The sequence below is a fragment of the Drosophila sulfurigaster genome, chromosome 2L (genome assembly GCF_023558435.1).
Source record: "Drosophila sulfurigaster albostrigata strain 15112-1811.04 chromosome 2L, ASM2355843v2, whole genome shotgun sequence".
Taxonomy (NCBI): domain Eukaryota; kingdom Metazoa; phylum Arthropoda; class Insecta; order Diptera; family Drosophilidae; genus Drosophila; species Drosophila sulfurigaster.
Window position 1 is genome coordinate 6,954,837 of NC_084881.1, and position 18,119 is coordinate 6,972,955.

The 18,119-nt window shown below is 36.1% G+C and overlaps 1 protein-coding gene and 1 long non-coding RNA gene across 3 annotated transcripts; both read right to left on the reverse strand.

Annotated features, from left to right (window-relative positions):
- Positions 1-617: 617 nt before the first annotated feature.
- Positions 618-14,649, reverse strand: LOC133834875 (transcription factor HNF-4 homolog). Of its 2 annotated transcripts, none has more exons than XM_062264641.1 (7): positions 3,983-4,265; positions 3,122-3,542; positions 2,563-3,059; positions 2,365-2,502; positions 2,055-2,291; positions 1,395-1,991; positions 618-1,324 (listed from the first exon to the last, which is right to left on the reverse strand). In XM_062264641.1, exons 1-7 carry the CDS (start codon positions 4,179-4,181, stop codon positions 1,278-1,280), a joined length of 2,136 nt encoding a protein of 711 aa, XP_062120625.1. In that variant the 5' UTR covers positions 4,182-4,265; the 3' UTR covers positions 618-1,277. The 2 variants fall into 2 exon arrangements, with proteins under 2 accessions (XP_062120625.1, XP_062120626.1); XM_062264642.1 differs by lacking the exon at positions 3,983-4,265 and adding an exon at positions 13,720-14,649 and having other exon boundaries at positions 619-1,324.
- A 2,840-nt stretch (positions 14,650-17,489) lies between these two features.
- On the reverse strand, positions 17,490-18,119 carry LOC133850883 (uncharacterized). The gene is made up of 2 exons (XR_009895710.1): positions 17,907-18,119; positions 17,490-17,829 (listed from the first exon to the last, which is right to left on the reverse strand). It is a non-coding gene; the product is annotated as an uncharacterized LOC133850883 (long non-coding RNA).

Genomic DNA, 18,119 nt, shown 5'->3' on the forward strand with positions numbered 1-18,119 from the left:
AACGTGGTTTTCTATTTATACCTGCTACGCATAAGGTATAAGGGTATGTTAACTTTGTGCCTACAGGAAATGTTTTTAACAAACAAGAGGTGGTATCATGATCAAGGTCACCAGCAGAGACGATGTAGCCGAGATTAAGATATATTTTTTTTTCGATAGCACTTGTTTGTATGATTGCCGGCAGATCAATTTTGTTTCAAATTTTAAATCGAAAAAAATCGAACAACATGCGTAATATTGAAGCTAGATTTTTGTATACATAATATTGACTATAGTATTTAAGATTCCTGAAAATTTGTTTGCGATCAAATACAAATTTTCCAAGTTATTTAAGAAATACTTTCGTATGTGTAATAACGCTTTCTTACTAGGGGCTTTGGCTGACAGTTTGGTATATACATAATTATATTAAAATTTGCGGTTTTTACTTATTCCAACTTGATGTGAAACTTGTAAAGCCAGACCCATTAAAAATCAAGTGTCGATAGCATTCGAAATATATGTTGAATATATACAATTTTTTACGCTGAAAGATAAAATGCATATGTACATATGTATATTCAGAAATAATAACTTCAGGTTTTTTGAATAATAGATTTCTCTTGTTTTTTTTTATTCTCTCAGCCATATTAAATTAATTTGTATTTTATACATAGATATATTCATATAAAAATAATTCTTCATCATTGATCAGCTAAGTATTAAATATACTCATATAATAGATTTTACGCTACTAAACAACACCCTAACCTAAAACAAAGTATTGCATATATGAAAAATATATGCATACACATATCTCTAATATGCAATTGTATATAATATAAGTATATGTCTGTATATTAAAATATAGATAACCAACAAACTGACTGTACGTACTACGTACATATATATAGTACTTATAGCATAATGTTTTGAGCAAATCATCTGACTTTACATACATATCTTTTCACTTCGTTTCTGTTCACTTACTTCACTTCAATTCAATTCAAATCATTTCACTTCGCATAATCAAATACAAAAATAGATTGCAATTGTGTGTTTACATATTAAGCAACAATTTCCAAAATACCTACTTAAGATCTAGTAAAAAGGTATCAAAAAGTTCAAGGCAATAACAATTAAGTAAGCTTTGTATTTAGGCACTTAGCAGTTAGCAAGAGGGGGCTCTGATTATCATTGGAGGGAAAACCGGGTTTGGGAGACAGTAAGCGAGTTAAAGAAGGGGAGAGGGGACTGGAGGTGGAGTAGTTTTACGGTAGCTAAGCTTATTGCACCAGTTAATAGCCCGTTTCGGGCTCCTGTTTGAGTGTCATGCGACATGGCTCTGCAAATTATGAGAAAAAAGCAGGGATTAGTTTAAAAGGCCATCGATCGAAGAGGTCAGCATTATTTACCCATTTTATAGCTGGGGGTCAGCAGCTCTGTGGGACGTATCTTGAGCGGCGTGCGGCGCAACATTTCATCAGCGCTGCTTCCCTCACTGCGATTGTATTCGTTGAGCGTGATATCCGCAGGATTGCGCATGCCCAGACCACCGGCGCCATCCACCGGTGAAGTGGGCATTCTTTGGTAGGGATGCACACGCTGGGGACTGTGCATCAGTTGGCTCTTGTGCTGCTGGATATTGCCATATTGTTGCCGTGCTACCACTGCGTCCATGTAGACGCTCTCCTGTGACTTGGGACTGCAGGCAGCACTGCTCAGTGGTGGCGTCACTGCAGCTGTCGGGGGCAGACCTGGGGTGATCGTGGTGGAGGTGGACGCGTTGCTACTGGCATAGGCACGGAATGTGTCCTCCGCATTGTTCGCCTCGATGAGCGCCTGAATGTGCTGCACATCCAGATCAAGGCCATGTGAACCGCTGGTTGCCGTTGCCAAGGTTTCGAGCGTGGAGCTCACCTGGCCACCATCTAAGTTGCCGGTATGCGTGGGACTCTGATAATCATTTGGCTGATTGGGGGGCGACAGTGGACAGTTGTCCGCCAGTTCACCTGATTTAAACAGACGCATATTACTATAAATCGCAAGAGTATGCGAGGCAATCTAATGCTTACCACCCAGCAACATCTCCTGCAGCAGGGAATCGATGTGTGCGACACCAAAGATTTTGGCGAATTGGATTTGTTCGATCATCTGCCAGGTGATCGATTGAAGCACCGGCAAAATTAGGAGGATCTCGCCAAAGCGACCGCGTGACTCGTACTGTCGATCCGAAATGTAATCCTCTAGATTATTGAGTATCTGATGGCGCAGCGATTTGATACGATGTGGCTCGTTGAGACCCTTAGCATCTACAGTAAGTAGTAAAAGAGCCAGAAACCAATTAGTATAAATTGACTCACAGAAATCTCTTTTAATACTTACTGGGATCAAAGAAGACCAGCGCCTTAATGCAGGCGAATTCTGTGTCATCGATGCCGACATCCTTCATCACAACTACCAGTTCATCAATGATGCGAGCACCAATCCGCGAAATGTCTAAATTGGGTGAGACATGTGGATCTGTTGAGGATTAAAACTTAGGTATACTTTATATCACTAAAAAGTAAAGTTTTTATTTACCTGGACAGTGTCTGGTGATGACACAGTTGTTGCTAAGTAGCAGTACATCTTTTAGATGCATCGAACGACGTGACAGACCCAACAGTAGATGTTCTCCGGCATGGGCACGAAGAAGAGCTACCTGATCATCCAGTTGCAGTTCATTGAAGGCCGGTATCTGTTTTGCCCATTCGACGAGGGTGAGAAGCTGTTGTTTCATTGACTCGCAGACGTCGTTGATGCTGGCAAATTGTTTGTTGGAGAGATCCTCATTGATGTTCGGTTCCATCGCAGCGCCAGCTTTCGACTGTCGCGACTCGTTCTCCGCCTTAACCAGAGAGACGACTGAGAGTCCATTGCCTGGATCGGGATCATCGTTGGAGGTACGACGGCAGCTGATGCGATCACGTTCATTCTGCACCGCCTCCTTCTTCATGCCCGCCTTGAAGCATTTGCGCAGACGACAGTACCGACATTGATTGCGCTTATCCTTGTCCACAACACAGTTTCGCGAGAATCTACAAGAGAGTTGAGTCTATTTTAAAGAGGGGACTAAAAGAAGCGTTGCTAAAACACTCACCTGCAGGTATACTGATGATTTTTGCGCACACTGCGTCTGAAGAAACCTTTGCATCCATCACAGCTTGAGGCTCCATAGTGTTTACCTGTTGCGCGATCTCCGCAAATGGCGCAAACAGTTGGTGATTGTTGTTGCTGCTGCTGTTGTTGTTGTTGCTGCTGTTGTTGTTGGTTATTGCTGCCACTTCCGCTATTATTGTTTGGTGAGTACATATTGTTATTATTATTGTTATTGTTGTTGTTGCTGCTGCTGCTTGGATTGCTGTTGCCATTGCAGAGCGTAAAATTCTCGCTGCTCTGGTTGCTGCTGTTGCTGAGTCCCAAGCCGACGCCATTTGGACTCAGCGCATGTCCGATGGGAGATCCTGCAGGATGCCCCACGGGTAACGCTTCCGCATGCATAATATGACTTTCAGCCGATTCTGCGTAAATAAAAGAAAATTTATTAGTATTTAATATTTGAATGTAGGTAAATGATATAAAATATGGCTGTTTAATTAATAAATAAAGTGGTATTCATTGCAATGTTTTATTCTAACATCCAGACGAGAATTAATTATTTTCAGAACGCATTTCTTATGAGCTGTAAAAGCTTTTCAGTTTTCAGTTTGAAAGCACTGCTTTACAGTTTGAGCAGCTCGTTAATTGTGTTCACAGTTGACTTGAGTCTCACTTTCTTCTCCACAACAGCCCCAAAATGAAAAATCTCAGCTGTTTGGCAAGCTTTTTTGCAGCTGCAATGCTTGCGAAATCACAATTATAATGAAATTAATTTTAGGCAACTAATTTTAATAAGCAAAAAAAAAAAAACTAAAAACATGAAAACGCGCAGTAAACAACAAAAATCAACACACACACACACCATCACTTGAAGCTGAATTGCTGGCGCTGCTGTCCCGACGTCTACGTCGTCGTTGACGTCGCCTGACCGTTGCCTCCCCATCATTAACACGCCCACCACCTCCGTCGGCGCCTTTGCTGCTGCTGCTGCTGCCACGCAACAGAATGCTGCCAACATCGCGACTAGTAGGAATTTTAACTCTACCGGACTTGCGCACCATTTTAGTGCAACTGATTAATGAAAACACGAAGCGACGGCAACGCAAAAATTTTTCACTGAGCGAACGAGCTGGCAGCCCGTGCACACGCCAAGCCTATGCTACTGCTGCTGCTGTTCGTTGCTGTCAGCGTCGCTGTCCCATATCCATATCGTATGTTGTCTCTGCTTTGAGTCTACTGCGTCTCTGCTCATGTGTGTCATAGTGTGCGTTAATCGACGCTTAAATCAATTCACTGTGTTTGCATATATACACATCTTTTTGTTGGTGTATGTTGCTTGTGCTCTCTCTGTGCCTCTCAGAGAGTCCAAAACCAGACTTGGAGCAGAGCTAAGTGCATACTCGCATATTCGTACACGTAATTTTAAACAAGCAACTCAGCGAGAGAGAGACAGTCACACGCACATGCGCAAGCACGCACACCGTGGCAGAAATTTATTTGGAGACGAACGCAGGCAGAGAAACAAATGAGAAGGCAGACACACGTAAACAAATAAATAAATAAAAAGCCGGCTTTAAATTGAGCAGCCATGTGTGAGTGTGTGTATGTGTATGTGTATGTATGTGAAGGCGAGAGATAGACCCAGAGAAACAGAACCAGAAATACACAAAGAAAAGCTGCTATAATAAACACGGCAACAACAATAATAAAAAATAGCCGAGTATTATTTTAATATATGCAAGACACTTAAGACAGTGGAAAAATATTAGTAAAAATCTTGAAAATTATGAATATTGAAAAAATTATTGAAAGAATATAAATTATTGTAATTGCTAAATACTGAAATTATGGAGTTCATAAATCAATAGAACATTTTTTGCAAATATTTTAATCGAGCAAGAGATTAGTAAACTTGAGTCGCATAATAAATTACAAAAATAACACTTGTCGTAAAACTAATCTGAAATAAGACGTCAAATGGAACTAATTGTTAAATACAGAAACTTGTTTATTTTATGTCCAATTTACGTTGAAAAATAATTTTTATCAGTGATTCACTTAATAATATAGCCCCAGCCTTTATTTGCGTATTTAATTAGCACTAATATATCTATTATACATTTGGTAATTACCGAGCAGACACTTTAACACATTAGTTAAACAAATTCACGCGCAAAGACACCTTTAATTAACACCCCGATCACACCCAACTAGGGCCACCCACAATTTATGGGCAGCACTAATATTAAGGATCAAAAAAATGTTGGACGACCGCCACGAATATTTTCGTTGTTGTGTGTGCGGCTTTTGGGCGTCAAAACAATTTTTGGGGATTTTGTGCTTTTATTTAACCGAAAAAAGAAGAAAAAATGAGTGGTACGTTTATCGTGTTGCCATAATATACTTTAGTTTGCCATAAAGCCAGTTGGGCAATAAAACTCTCCCGCCGAGTATCTTTGTCTCAGTGTGCGAGTGAAGTTGCCTAGTTTCCAACTCGTCGCTGTTGTCAATTCTCGCTAGAGAATCAGTGGGTCCCATACATGCATATATATTATTTCTGCAGCGTCATCGTGAGAGTTCGGTTTTTTTTTGTTATGCCGCGTCACCGTTAGTTTTGCAAACAGAGAGTGAGAGAGAACTTGTTGTTTTTCTTGTTATTGCTGTCGATTCGTAATCTGAGATTAAAAATGTTCATTACCCGACGCTTCAATTTCCAATTTCAATTTCTATTTTGTTTGTGTTGATTTGTTTAACACTTTTCCGCGAAAGAAATACTCTTTGCCAATCTACACGGCCAAACTGTTAGCTCAAGTGCTCCTGATTAGTCCAACACGAGGTGTTCACACAAAATTTTATAGCATAGTACAAAATATTATTATTTTTTTATAATATTTAGTACACATGTAGCGGATGTATCCATTGCTGTGCAAAGTTAAGGTCCGCTCACTTTACTTTATTCAATTTGTGGGCAGGTCGAGCCCCCGAAACATGTTGAGTTGAGAATTAAATATAGACTACGCACGCTCACGCACACAAATACGAATACGTATTTGAACTAGATACATAAACTAAATATGTATGTATGTATAAGGAAGGCGCGTGTGCGTCGTTTTTGCTAGTCGCATACCTCTATAGGCCTGACGATCTATTTATTTTTAATATATTCCAGCGGGCATTTTGAATAATGGACATTTTTATAGCAAGTGTTTGCAGGCAGAAATAATCAGGAACATTTTAAGCAGTGCTGAGCTTTCAGTGAATGCACTGCTTACCAAGATCGTTGTCGAATGCAAGCAGTGCATTTCGTATTGTGTGTAAGGGGCGAGTGAAGGGTATCATCTTGGTATTAATCTTGATTTTCTCTTTCACTTCTGTGTCTATTTATATAATTATTTGTATGAATATGTAAATATAGTGTGTGAGTATGGAGTGATGACATATTTTTTATGTTCTTTTAAGGTGTTTATTTCCAATGCATAAATTACAATTTGCCAAAAAAAACAGCAAACAACATTAATTTTTATAAAAATATACAAATTTAAACAAATATTTGCATTTGTTTATAGTGCAATCAAGTTATCGCAAAAAACTTGCACTCTCTGATGAAGATTAAGGTTTTAATTTGGCATTGCTGACTTTTGCAGTATATTAGCACATGTTAAAATATTATATTATATCTATATGTTTGTTTTGGTCACATCAGATGAATACGAAAGAATTGTCTATATGTTTGTTTGGTTGTGTGAAAGCAAACCTTGTACGAACTACGCAAATTTGAGTTTATTTTTAGACGATTTGTTTTTGCTTTTCCTAAATATATTTTTGAATACTATATTCGAGAGGCAGACAACACAGAAGAGATATATTTTAAGTGACGTCTCTACAAACTACAAAAAAGCCGCACAACAACATAAATTCAATATACAACTAAATAAATAAAGCACTCGTATTGACAAAATTTTCCACATTCATAACTTACAATCGAAGGTTTAATCATTCATGTTTATCGTGTAATTACAAAGATACTTTTGTATAGATACGAAACGACAATGATGAAAATTAGTCATGGGCCAACATTTAACAATGAAAACTGATACGAAGCGTATTTAAATCATATTAGTTTTCAAATGATATCATTAGTTTGTAGTAAATAGGAACATGCTCCTATGAAGGTGTAGGTGGAATTAGCAAATCAAATTAATGAAAGACACTTTTATTTATATATGGAAATACTTGATACTAATTAGGTATTCCTTTTGAAATTCATGATTTTAATTCGAAATATTCTTGTGAAATACATTAGACACAATAGATACGAGTATAAGTTTATTCCTTATCAGTACATTTGTCGTCATCCTCTCTTTGATCGAACGAATATAATTTTTTTATTACGATACATCTGAATTTTATAATTAAAAGTTGTCCACGGCTACTCTTAGGTATTCCATAAAAAGACAAGAAGGCTTTGACATTTACATAATAAATAGATAAAACCAAATGATTGCTTAAGGTAGGACAACTCATTGAAGCAAATACAAGTATCAGTATTTAATGACTTCAATTAAAGTCTGGGTAATTAAGAAGCATGTTTGACTGGATTCAGACGTTCTTGAGAGATAAAATATTAACATTTACTCATATAGATTTAAATATTATATAATAAAAGTTACCGCATATCAAACGATTAGGGAAATATTTAAAGTGGGACTGAATGACGATAATTATATGCTTAGAGAAATTACAAAATAATATAGAAGTGGGATGTGATTATATAGTTAGATACTCTATGTCTATGTATGTATGACCACTGATGTGTATAATATTATAGTATACAAATCAATTTCAACATAAGCTTCAATTATTGCTTAGTTTTCATAACAATGACAACAACTGGGGAATACAGCTGACATCAACTATGTAATTTTATAGTCACAATCTGGTCGGGCTTAACCCCTGTTACCCCCGCATATAACCCCAGCCAACTAATATAAAATAAGCTCTTATCGCTGCAGCCTGAAGCAATATTTTAATAACGTGCCTAATGGCATTGCTGATAACTGAGAGAGCAATCAAAAAAGAGCGAGACAGTGAGAGAGAGAGAGAGAGCGAGCGAGTGCGACGCAAATACTTAATTTAAAATCGAATCGCCTCAAAATATTGGGGCACAGAAATTGCACATGAATAATGGGCACGAACCGTTCTACTCTACGTATATATTGGGTGTATCGGTGGAAATTGTCAATCGCAATCGTCTCGCCGACGATTATAAAAAAAAGTGAGTCAACGAGCGGCGCGATATCAAAACAAATAAAAAAAATGTAGAAGCATTTTGTTGCTTTTGTTCAATTCATTTCGAATTGCGTGCCAAAGATCAAATTCATTGGGAATGCGTAACAAAGCAAAAGCAACAAAACAAGAAAAACGTTTCCAATTGCAAGGTGACGCCTAGGCAAATCAATGCCCCTGCAACCTATTATCAGTTTGATTCGAGTTCCAGCTCGAAGCTCGTCATCCTCATCCTCATCGTAGACTTACATACATATGTACAACGCCCCCACGACGCCGATGCATGATAATGATTGAATAGAGGAACAACGACAACAAAACATATAGAAACTGTCAAGGCCGATACTTTTCACAGACATAATTCCGCATTTCAAAATGCGAATATCATTTAATTCCAATCACAATAATAGTTAATTATTGTCTAAGGAAAAAGCGACGACAAAATAAGTTAATTTCCATTAGCCGAAACACTTAAAGAGTTACTAAGTCTGGGCAGGGTTATGTGTGTAGTATTATTGGCCCATTAACTGCTAATTTGGTAATAATTTTTTAACTAGGCATTACATACTCAGCATCTTGTTGGGTCAACAAGCTAATTGGCGAATGAAAAACTATCGGCAACGACGTGTTAATACTTAAGATGTCGCTTGCATAACTAATGAAGCGCTTTCTAATAATCATAAAAAAGACTTAAAAATATTAACAATTTACAAGAAATTTAATTGAACGATACAAAACACTCTGAAATACATTAAAAATCGAAATTAGATAAGACCGACAATTACAAAGACAATAGGATGTGCAAATAACATTAAATTAATGGAAAAAACTACAAATACTTGTAGAAAGAATACTCAATAGAATTCTAAGTAACTTATGTGAATAATCTTAGACTTGAAAAGTTTCATTTTTTATAGAAAAGAGAATTTAACTAAAGAAAAAACACATTCCCATTTAATCCATAAAATAAATTTATATAAATTCACTTGTAAGTTGAATACTATATAATACTATTTGCATGAAATTAAATTGAAAACTAATTCTGTATTTAACATTTTCTTAAATAAACACATTCCTATTAAATTCACATGTAAGTTGAATACTATGTAATACTATATTCATTAAATTAAATAGAAAAGTTATTTTGTATCTAAAATGTTCTGAAATAAACACATTCCTATTTAATCCATAAAATAAATATACATAGATTGTATTACTACCTACTTAAAGCAGAATATTTGTCTACTGTTTTGTCTCTTTATTCATAAAAATCGTAGTCATATTTCCCAGAATCGTTTATTTTAATTAACCTGACAATCAACTACTTGATGTTTTGGTTTACTTTGAGAAGGCTTTCCTCAAACAATGTCAGATTTAGTCATCGTAATATTTATCAATGATATTTAATCTGCAATGCAAAGAAAACCCTGGACAGCAAGATCGTCTTAGCTCATCTCACTAACTATGATCAGCCTACCTCATTTTCAGCTTTAAGATGATGTATTCGAAAATTGAACTTTCTTGGTGAAACAAACTTTATACCCTTAATAACGAACCATGTCGTAAAACCCAATTGCAAAAGCAAAGAAAAAGCTGAGCTCATCTTTCCTCGCCTGACCTCTGGCTTTAAAATGCATATTTACCTAGACGGTTCTGTGTGAATTCCTACGTTATGTTGTTGTTGTTGTTTTAGAACCCACGCCAGAGGAAATCCATAGCGTCATTTTACACTAGTTTGTCAGTTATATATTTTTTGTGCGACATCATCTATTTGAATATTACCTTAGATAGAGTAGAATGCAATGAAATCAGCTCGTGGGCTGGTTTATTTGTGTTAAACATTAGAAATTGTCAATTGGCGAATGCAAATATCGGACGATCAAAGATAAAGAAAGATCTCATCATGTAGTTGTGAAATGGTTTAACCACTTCTCCCACTTGTGTGTGCCAAGCAAATTGACAAATGCCTGTGGTAAGATGAAAGTGTGAGGAATTTCCCTCATGTGATCATCAAAAAAAGTATAAAATGGGATCGTTTAGCAGGTGAATCTGAAAAATAAACAGCTGATGCAGATTCCAAATATACAATATATATTATGTATTTTGTTATCTGTTCTGATATTAGAAATGCAATCTGGTTTTTTGTCTGGTGTTTCACTTTTAATTTGAATTTATTTTAAAGCAGACTTGATCCAATTAACTGCCGTCAGTCAAATGCGATATTCAACTTTTTATTGGCATTATCATTACGTTTATGACTAATAATTGCGCGCATATTGTCTATAATTAAAATGCTAAAAGCGTCTCAATTAAATTGTTATTAACAAAAAGTCAAAGCAACTAACACAATGCGCTGGACCAATCATATCTGTAAGCCAGACTTGTATAACAAGCAAAAAGCAATTTGTAGTTGTATCTCTGAATTTATGTATATCAATCTAAGCACTGTGTATGTGTGTGTTTTTCAGCTTGTGTCTGGCTATCAAATGACCTGAGGCTGAGAAGGCGCCTCTAAGTAAAACAAGCTACAAATCTCCAAGTCAGGTGTAATTTTCATTAACTATGTTTGTTAAAGTCTTAGTGTCTTGCCTTTTAATTGGGCGCTAACGTGTTTCAGATACATTTGTATCTCCAAATAGCCGCCGTGCAATTAAATTAGTCTTCGCCTTGAACTGCGTCGCCAATGACGGCGACATTTAGAACTTGACTTGTCTAAGCATTCAGATCTACGTAACTACAATATAATAACTAATAAGCTTACACATTAAATCTAGCCACTTGCCACATGAATATCTCTGGCTCTTTCTCTAATTCTCGGAATAGATTTCTGTCTCATTTACATCATCAGTTTATGGCCAACGCCTTGCCTTGTGAGCATCATTGGCATTGGCATTAACATACTTTTAAGATCCGTTGATCGCTTTCATCAATTCTTTTTTGGCCAGTCACGCTGATTGACCAGTAAAAAACTCGGCCCAACAAGTCTTGATCATATTTCATTTGGACCTACCGCAAAAATACATTTGTAGTCAAAGCAAGATTGGAAACAAAGCCTTATATCTTTTTGGAAACTTTTTACAGATTAGATATAAGGAAGGATTTAGCTTAAATTTCAATCAACTTTTCAAACATTTCGAATTCTTTATCTACTTATGCGTAGCTCTCGATTATCCCTCTAAAATATGCCTGTCATTGTTCCGTGGCATTATTAGTCAGTTGGCTATTATAAAGCTTATCGTTGCTCCCGAATCTTCGACCTTTGGAACTCCCAATTTTCCAGAGATATGAATTTAGCCTAAGAGGACTTCCTAAGTGCTCGATCTATAAACTCTTTAGCATTAGGTTGTTTTTTTATTTTGACAACTGTTATCAAAAAGTATTACGCTACTTTAAAAGTATCACAACATATGTCTCAAGTTCAAGTGTCCCTCGCAAAATGTGAAAATGCGCCATTTTAATAAAGTGTTGGTCCCTAAGTATACAAATGTGTGTGTTTGTGTGTGTAGACAAGTCTAGTATTTCCGGTTGGATCACTGCAAATCAGACAACTGATGATTATTTTATTAGGTAGCTGAATAATTACAAGAAATTAAGTACATATAAATAGCACGTGTAGTTCAATTACTTGAAGTTGTTGTTGTATTCAATTGCAATTGACTACAAATCACTAATCCAAGTTGATAATGTGCTCCGCATTCGACACACAGAGAGAGAGAGAGAGGAGAGGGAGAGAGAGAGAGAGAGAGAGGTTCTACTTGCAATTAGTAATTAATTAAAGCATTCGTGTGTGAAATACCATCGAAAACAAAATAATTAAGTCATAAATGATAAATTCAACACGAAGATACTCTAAATATAGGAATTACATTAACTATCCAAGAAACGTATTGAATTGGTTTTGCTTTTCAAACTCGGAAGAGATCGTTTTCAACTCTAGATTCGAGTTCTGTCTGTGAGGTATCTAATGACTTGGCACAATTTTAATGGATCTGTCGATTTAATGCTTGATCTACATCTACTAAATATTCATTACTTCAATAATTGTGATAAGTGGTGTTGATTTGATGGCAAACAATTTCCTTGATATTTCTGGATTTACTTTAATTTACGATGCTGTCAGATAAGAAGAAGCGTGAGCCACAGTTTCACTTTCATAATCTAATAATACGCCTAAAGGCCAGAGAATAATCGCAAAAGGTGCTCTGAAATAGACCCACAACGACGCAAAATAATTTCTTCATGTTTTATACGATTGGTGGGGACGAAATCTAATCACAATAGCACAGCTTGCTTGTACATATGTAAATGCAAAGCCTAATCTTTGATAAGCACCGCAATAAAGCTGCTTTAATCATATGGGGGTACAAAAAAAAAAAAAAGAATCTGATAAAATCGCATGGAGCTCTTGGCAAAGCAGCACTCATAAAATGTGGCAACATTTGAAGTGTGTTATCAACTGCAAGATATGAACTTTACGAGTGAAATGGTATTATCAAAGATCCTATGTAAATGTTTATTCACACGAATGTTACAGGTGAATAATTTGAGGTAAGAAACTTCAATTTAAAATTTATTGATTTCAGTTATAGCGTATCTAGCATTCGCTTTCTTTAAATATATTATCATTGATCGCGTGATTTTCTATTATTTTTTTAGGCATGTATACATAAGTAACTTTTTATTTTTTTTTTTTTTGGCAAAAAACATGCGCCATCAAATGTATGTATCTTATCAGAGGCAAAATGAATGTAGACGAAGAACGCGGAATAATTGATAGAAGCATAATTCCTTTGATTGCAAACAACGAGGGTTGAATGCTCTTTCTTCAAAAAACAATATATACTGGATATATAGAATGTTATTGGAATAAATGTTGAATACTTTTAGCTTCTCATCCAATTATCAAGATCCTAGGTGACCAATTAAAATCATACCCAAAAGTATGCTATAATATTTTTCACAAATTTATAGATTACTTTTCCTTGCAATATATATATAATATATAATGCGATTAATGTTGCGTCGGGTCTAGCAGTAATTATAAAAATAATCTAAAGAATTCCAGAAATTGCTTGATTATAAAAATACAAACTAAAATAAATTCAAAAAGATAGCCACCTATAGTATTTCTCTCAGTGCAAATATCGATAAGTAAATACAAGGTTTTAATGGCGTCTACTTGACCAATTCAAGTAGATATAATTCCAAGATAAATTCCAATGAAATAATAAACTCGATAAGGCCTATCGCGGCAAACCCATAAAATGATACACATACTAAGACTTCATAGATTTTATCGAATGATCAACTCACCCATCATTTGTAGAACAAGATTCTCTTCGAAAAGTAGATCATCATCGTAGCCCGAATTTGTTAAATTTTCGGTTTTCATAGTTAATAAACTGGGTAACATTGAGGCGTACATTTAGTAAGTATGGAGACTTCCTCTTTGAAAACGTATGAAAACAATCACTGAGTATCTGTTGGATAAGTTCCTTGGTTGGAGACGGATTGAAGATGACGCGACAATGGGCAAATATTTGAAAATCCTTCACACTTGTTGGTGCAAATTTTGTTTTCTCACAAATTGCTGTTGGCGCATAGTTTTTTGTTGTTGTTGCTTTGTATATTATTGTTGTTTATTCTGTTGGTTTTGTTTCATACACACATGCACGTTGCCTACACCACAGTTAAGTAAAGTAAAGTTCAATATTTGCACAAATTAAAATCGAAAATAGCAAAGACGGAGACGGAGACACTCTCAAGCTTCAAGCTCAAGCCGGCGGCAAATGTTAATGTTTTTCAGCGATTACGATTCTGCTTTAGAAGTAGTATATAGTATTTTTACATGCGGTTCGGGCATGCCGAATAGGGAAGGGGGTTAATGAGTTGCACTACATAAATAAATAATGCAAATTGAGTTTTTTTTTTTGTGTGTTCTTTTTTCTTGTTTTTTGAGTGTCTGTGCTTCTCTTTTTCGTTTATCACAGTCCGACGACGAGTATATGCTAATCTCTTAATAATTTCTAATCTTTACAAATAGTATATGCCTATTGCTATTTTTATTAATTGACGAATTTATTAATGATATTGTCAGAGGTTGCCTCGTTTGTTCATCTCAACCGGCACAAATTTGTGTTGTGTTCTTTAATTTATTTATTTCTATTTTGTTCTGCTTTTGCTGTCTGCTATTTGTTATTTGGGGTACCGGAGGAGTCTCTCGGTGCTGTGTATTATAACCGCCCAGTGCAAAACACTGACTAAACCTCAAATAATGTTCTCAGCACGTACTAACTGTCTTAATATTATTTGTTGTAGATATAGAAGCAGCAGCGACGACATCGACGCAGTCAACGTCAACGTCGTCGTCGTTGCTATTGTTGTTGCCGGTGTCGGTGTCGACGTCGGTGTCGATCGTCGTTCGGCTGTGCGAGCCCCACAGCAAACATATAAAGTTTATTAAATATTATTACTATACTTGTTGTTTCTATTGTCGCTTGTTGCGCACTTGCCTTAGCAAAATTGTTAACAATTTACGCCGATTACGGCTCGGCTCGGATCCCATCGGCCCACTTCTCTCTTACTCGCTCTCGCTCTCTTTGCCTCTCTCGTTCGTTCGTGCCTCCTTCTCGATTCTCAAACGAAGCATGCGCAGAAGTTCTCTCCGTGTGTGTATGTGTGTGTGTGTGTGTGTGTTTTGCTCGACGTTATCAACGACGCTTAATCGTTATATATACGTGTACAATATTAGGTATATGTACGATTCTAATTGTTTAATGGCTGTCACACAAACACACCTATAAAGTGTCGCCCATAAACAACATAAACAGCATATAACTTGTTGATTTCTTTTAACACTTTTTCTTGGAGTAGCTTAGATTTACCGTGAGATTATCAGGACTGTACTCGAGTTCTCTTCCTATCTCTGACGAAGCACTATTGGGGGTTAGTTTTGGCGTGATACAGATCTTACTATAAGAACGGGAAATGACACCGATAAATTCATACAGAATGTCATAATCAATCATTTCTCTATTATTAATATTTTTAAGTGATTAATTTGAAATTTGAAATATGAATAAAAAATGTCATCAATTGTCTTCGTCACAAATGCGAAGCTTATTAAAAGAATGATTTATAATTCAATTTAACTATTTAAAACAAATATTGTATTTAGAGTTTATCGTAATTTTTATTACAATTATTTTAGATTTGTACTATTATTTACTTTAAAAGAAAATGTGAAATTTCAAAACATTATTTTAAGTTGTCATATTTATTATTGTTATTATTATGTTATTATTTTCTTCTGGCAACTTAATCATTTTTAATATATGTTTTCCAAAAATACATTGGCAGTTAAACAAAATATATTCTATGTTCTTGGCAAGAAAGAAAATTCTTTTTGTCAATATTATTTATCACCTAGTCGAGCCGCTTTAAATAATTATGAATAATCAAAAGATGTATAATTCGGCTCATTTAAAAATAAATACACAATACCTTAGGCATATATTTAAATATACATCTGTATGTATTATTCTATTGAAACAATATCAAGTCAACACAAGCGCTAAAAAACCTTTGCTAAGCGTTAATCTTTAATGACATTATTTTCTCACGTAATTTACATTTTTTCGCTCTGTGTAAACCAAAATGTCATATTTAATACTTCAAATGGGGCATTAAGCGAAAAACAAATATTTGAAAATAATAAAGAGAAATATGGAGAGTGTCGGAGAGAAGAAGAGAGCATACGAGTGAGAGTAAGATTAAACAAATCTTAACAGAACTTAATACACTCACTACGGGTAAGACAATCTTGTCACAAACTGTGCAAATAGTTTAAGAACAGAAATACAACTAACTGGGGATCCGTTTAAGCTTTTTGTCAAATATTTATGCTGTGTAAAATGTAATTATTTGTTGATCAATTTAATATTATCACCAAGTTTTATAAAGAAAACTCTCCTCACTAACACTAAAACTATCTAACATTCCGTCAATACAATCTCACTTTGTAACCTCTATTTTAATAAAGATCAGTTCTTAAGCACACATCACGATGAAGAGTATAGCTTATTCGATGAGCAGTTTTATTTGGTGGCCCCTCTTTTTATATACGAACAGTCATAGGCCTCGTATTTGTTGATCAGCTCACTTTCAGCTTGGCAAACAATCATATCGTGCCGCAGCAACAGCAACAGCAACAACAAGAGCGTCAACGACAACGACAGCGTCGAGTGCTTCTTATCAGTATCTGTATCCCGGAGCTCAGTAGCCACAACACACACAAGTATTTCGATTGTATCTGTGTGTGAGTGTGTGTGTAATATTATGGGTCGCTCTGCCTCTTGATAGTAGTACAAGTGAGCCAAGCTGAGCTGTCAAAGGCGCTCGCTTATCAGTCACGGGCCATAAATATATAGTATACACAAAAAACAACAAGAAATAAAGAATGAAAAAAAAGTCTGGCTGGCTGGCTGAGAAACAGATACAGATACTCGGACACTGGGATGGGCACAAAACTGTGTCCGTGTCTGTGTCTCTGATTGATGATAGCAGCTAGAGTGTGGAGACACTGCGAATTTTATAGGAATTCGCACATTTATGTTTTTCACTCTGAGCTCATCTCAACGAGCGTGTGTGTGTGTGTGTGTGGCTTGATTGATACTTCTGATTCAATTGAATGTAATTCGCCGGTGGCGAATCGAGTATACTCGATTGTCATTCAACACCGCATTCATGCCGCAAATGCCACATTTACTCATGCACAATCATCGACTGGCTGGCCCAGAGCCTGAGCCATCGCCGAGACATCGCAAAGTCAGCGCCAACGTCGTCGTCGCCGTCGTCGAAGTCGCCGTTGTACTTTAACCGCCCGCTATACGCCGGAATTTCTGTGACGAAACCAACCAACAAACCGACGACGGACCAAACACAACCGGCGTTGGCGTTGTTGTTGCTTGCTGTTGTTGCTGCTGCTGCCATTTGCGGTTGTACTTTGATTTTATTTTGAATGCCCGGCATGCTTCGCGTTGACTCAGCTACGTCATCGTTCCGCCGGCCCCCCTTTGGCTATGGCTTTGGCTTTGGCTACTGGGTGCCATGTGCCATGTGCGGTGTTGGCGTTTGGGGATCGCAGTGGCTTCTCATGTGACGTCGCATTGCTTAACCAAATTGTCAATTAAGCTTTTCGCTTATCAGACAACAGTCTAAAGGTCAACTCAGAATTTGAAGCAATTCTCGGAAAATATTCATTCGCGCATTATCGAAAGTTTTTGTTTTACTTTTTTCTATATACATATATTCTTGATTTCATTGTTTTTATCGGATATTTTTTTGTATGTCTACTAGTATTTTTAATTTCATTGATAATTTTACAAACATAGACGATTTTGTTAACCCAATTTTTGGGTTTATCTAAATAAAAATAAAATGACGATACTTTGTCGTATATTCATTCAGGATTTCACAATTCGTTCTCTTTTATATCTTACTCATTAATTCGTCTTGCATACTTCCTGTATACCATTTATTAAATCCTTATCGAATTGCAACCGGAACAGACTGATCAAATTTTACTTTTTCCTTTTTAAGTCTGTTTACAAATATTGGCAGACAAATAAAGGAAATGCTGATAAAATTTAATACTATTAATCAATATTATCATAATTTCGTTAGCTTGTGTATGTGAATTTGAAACTATATTA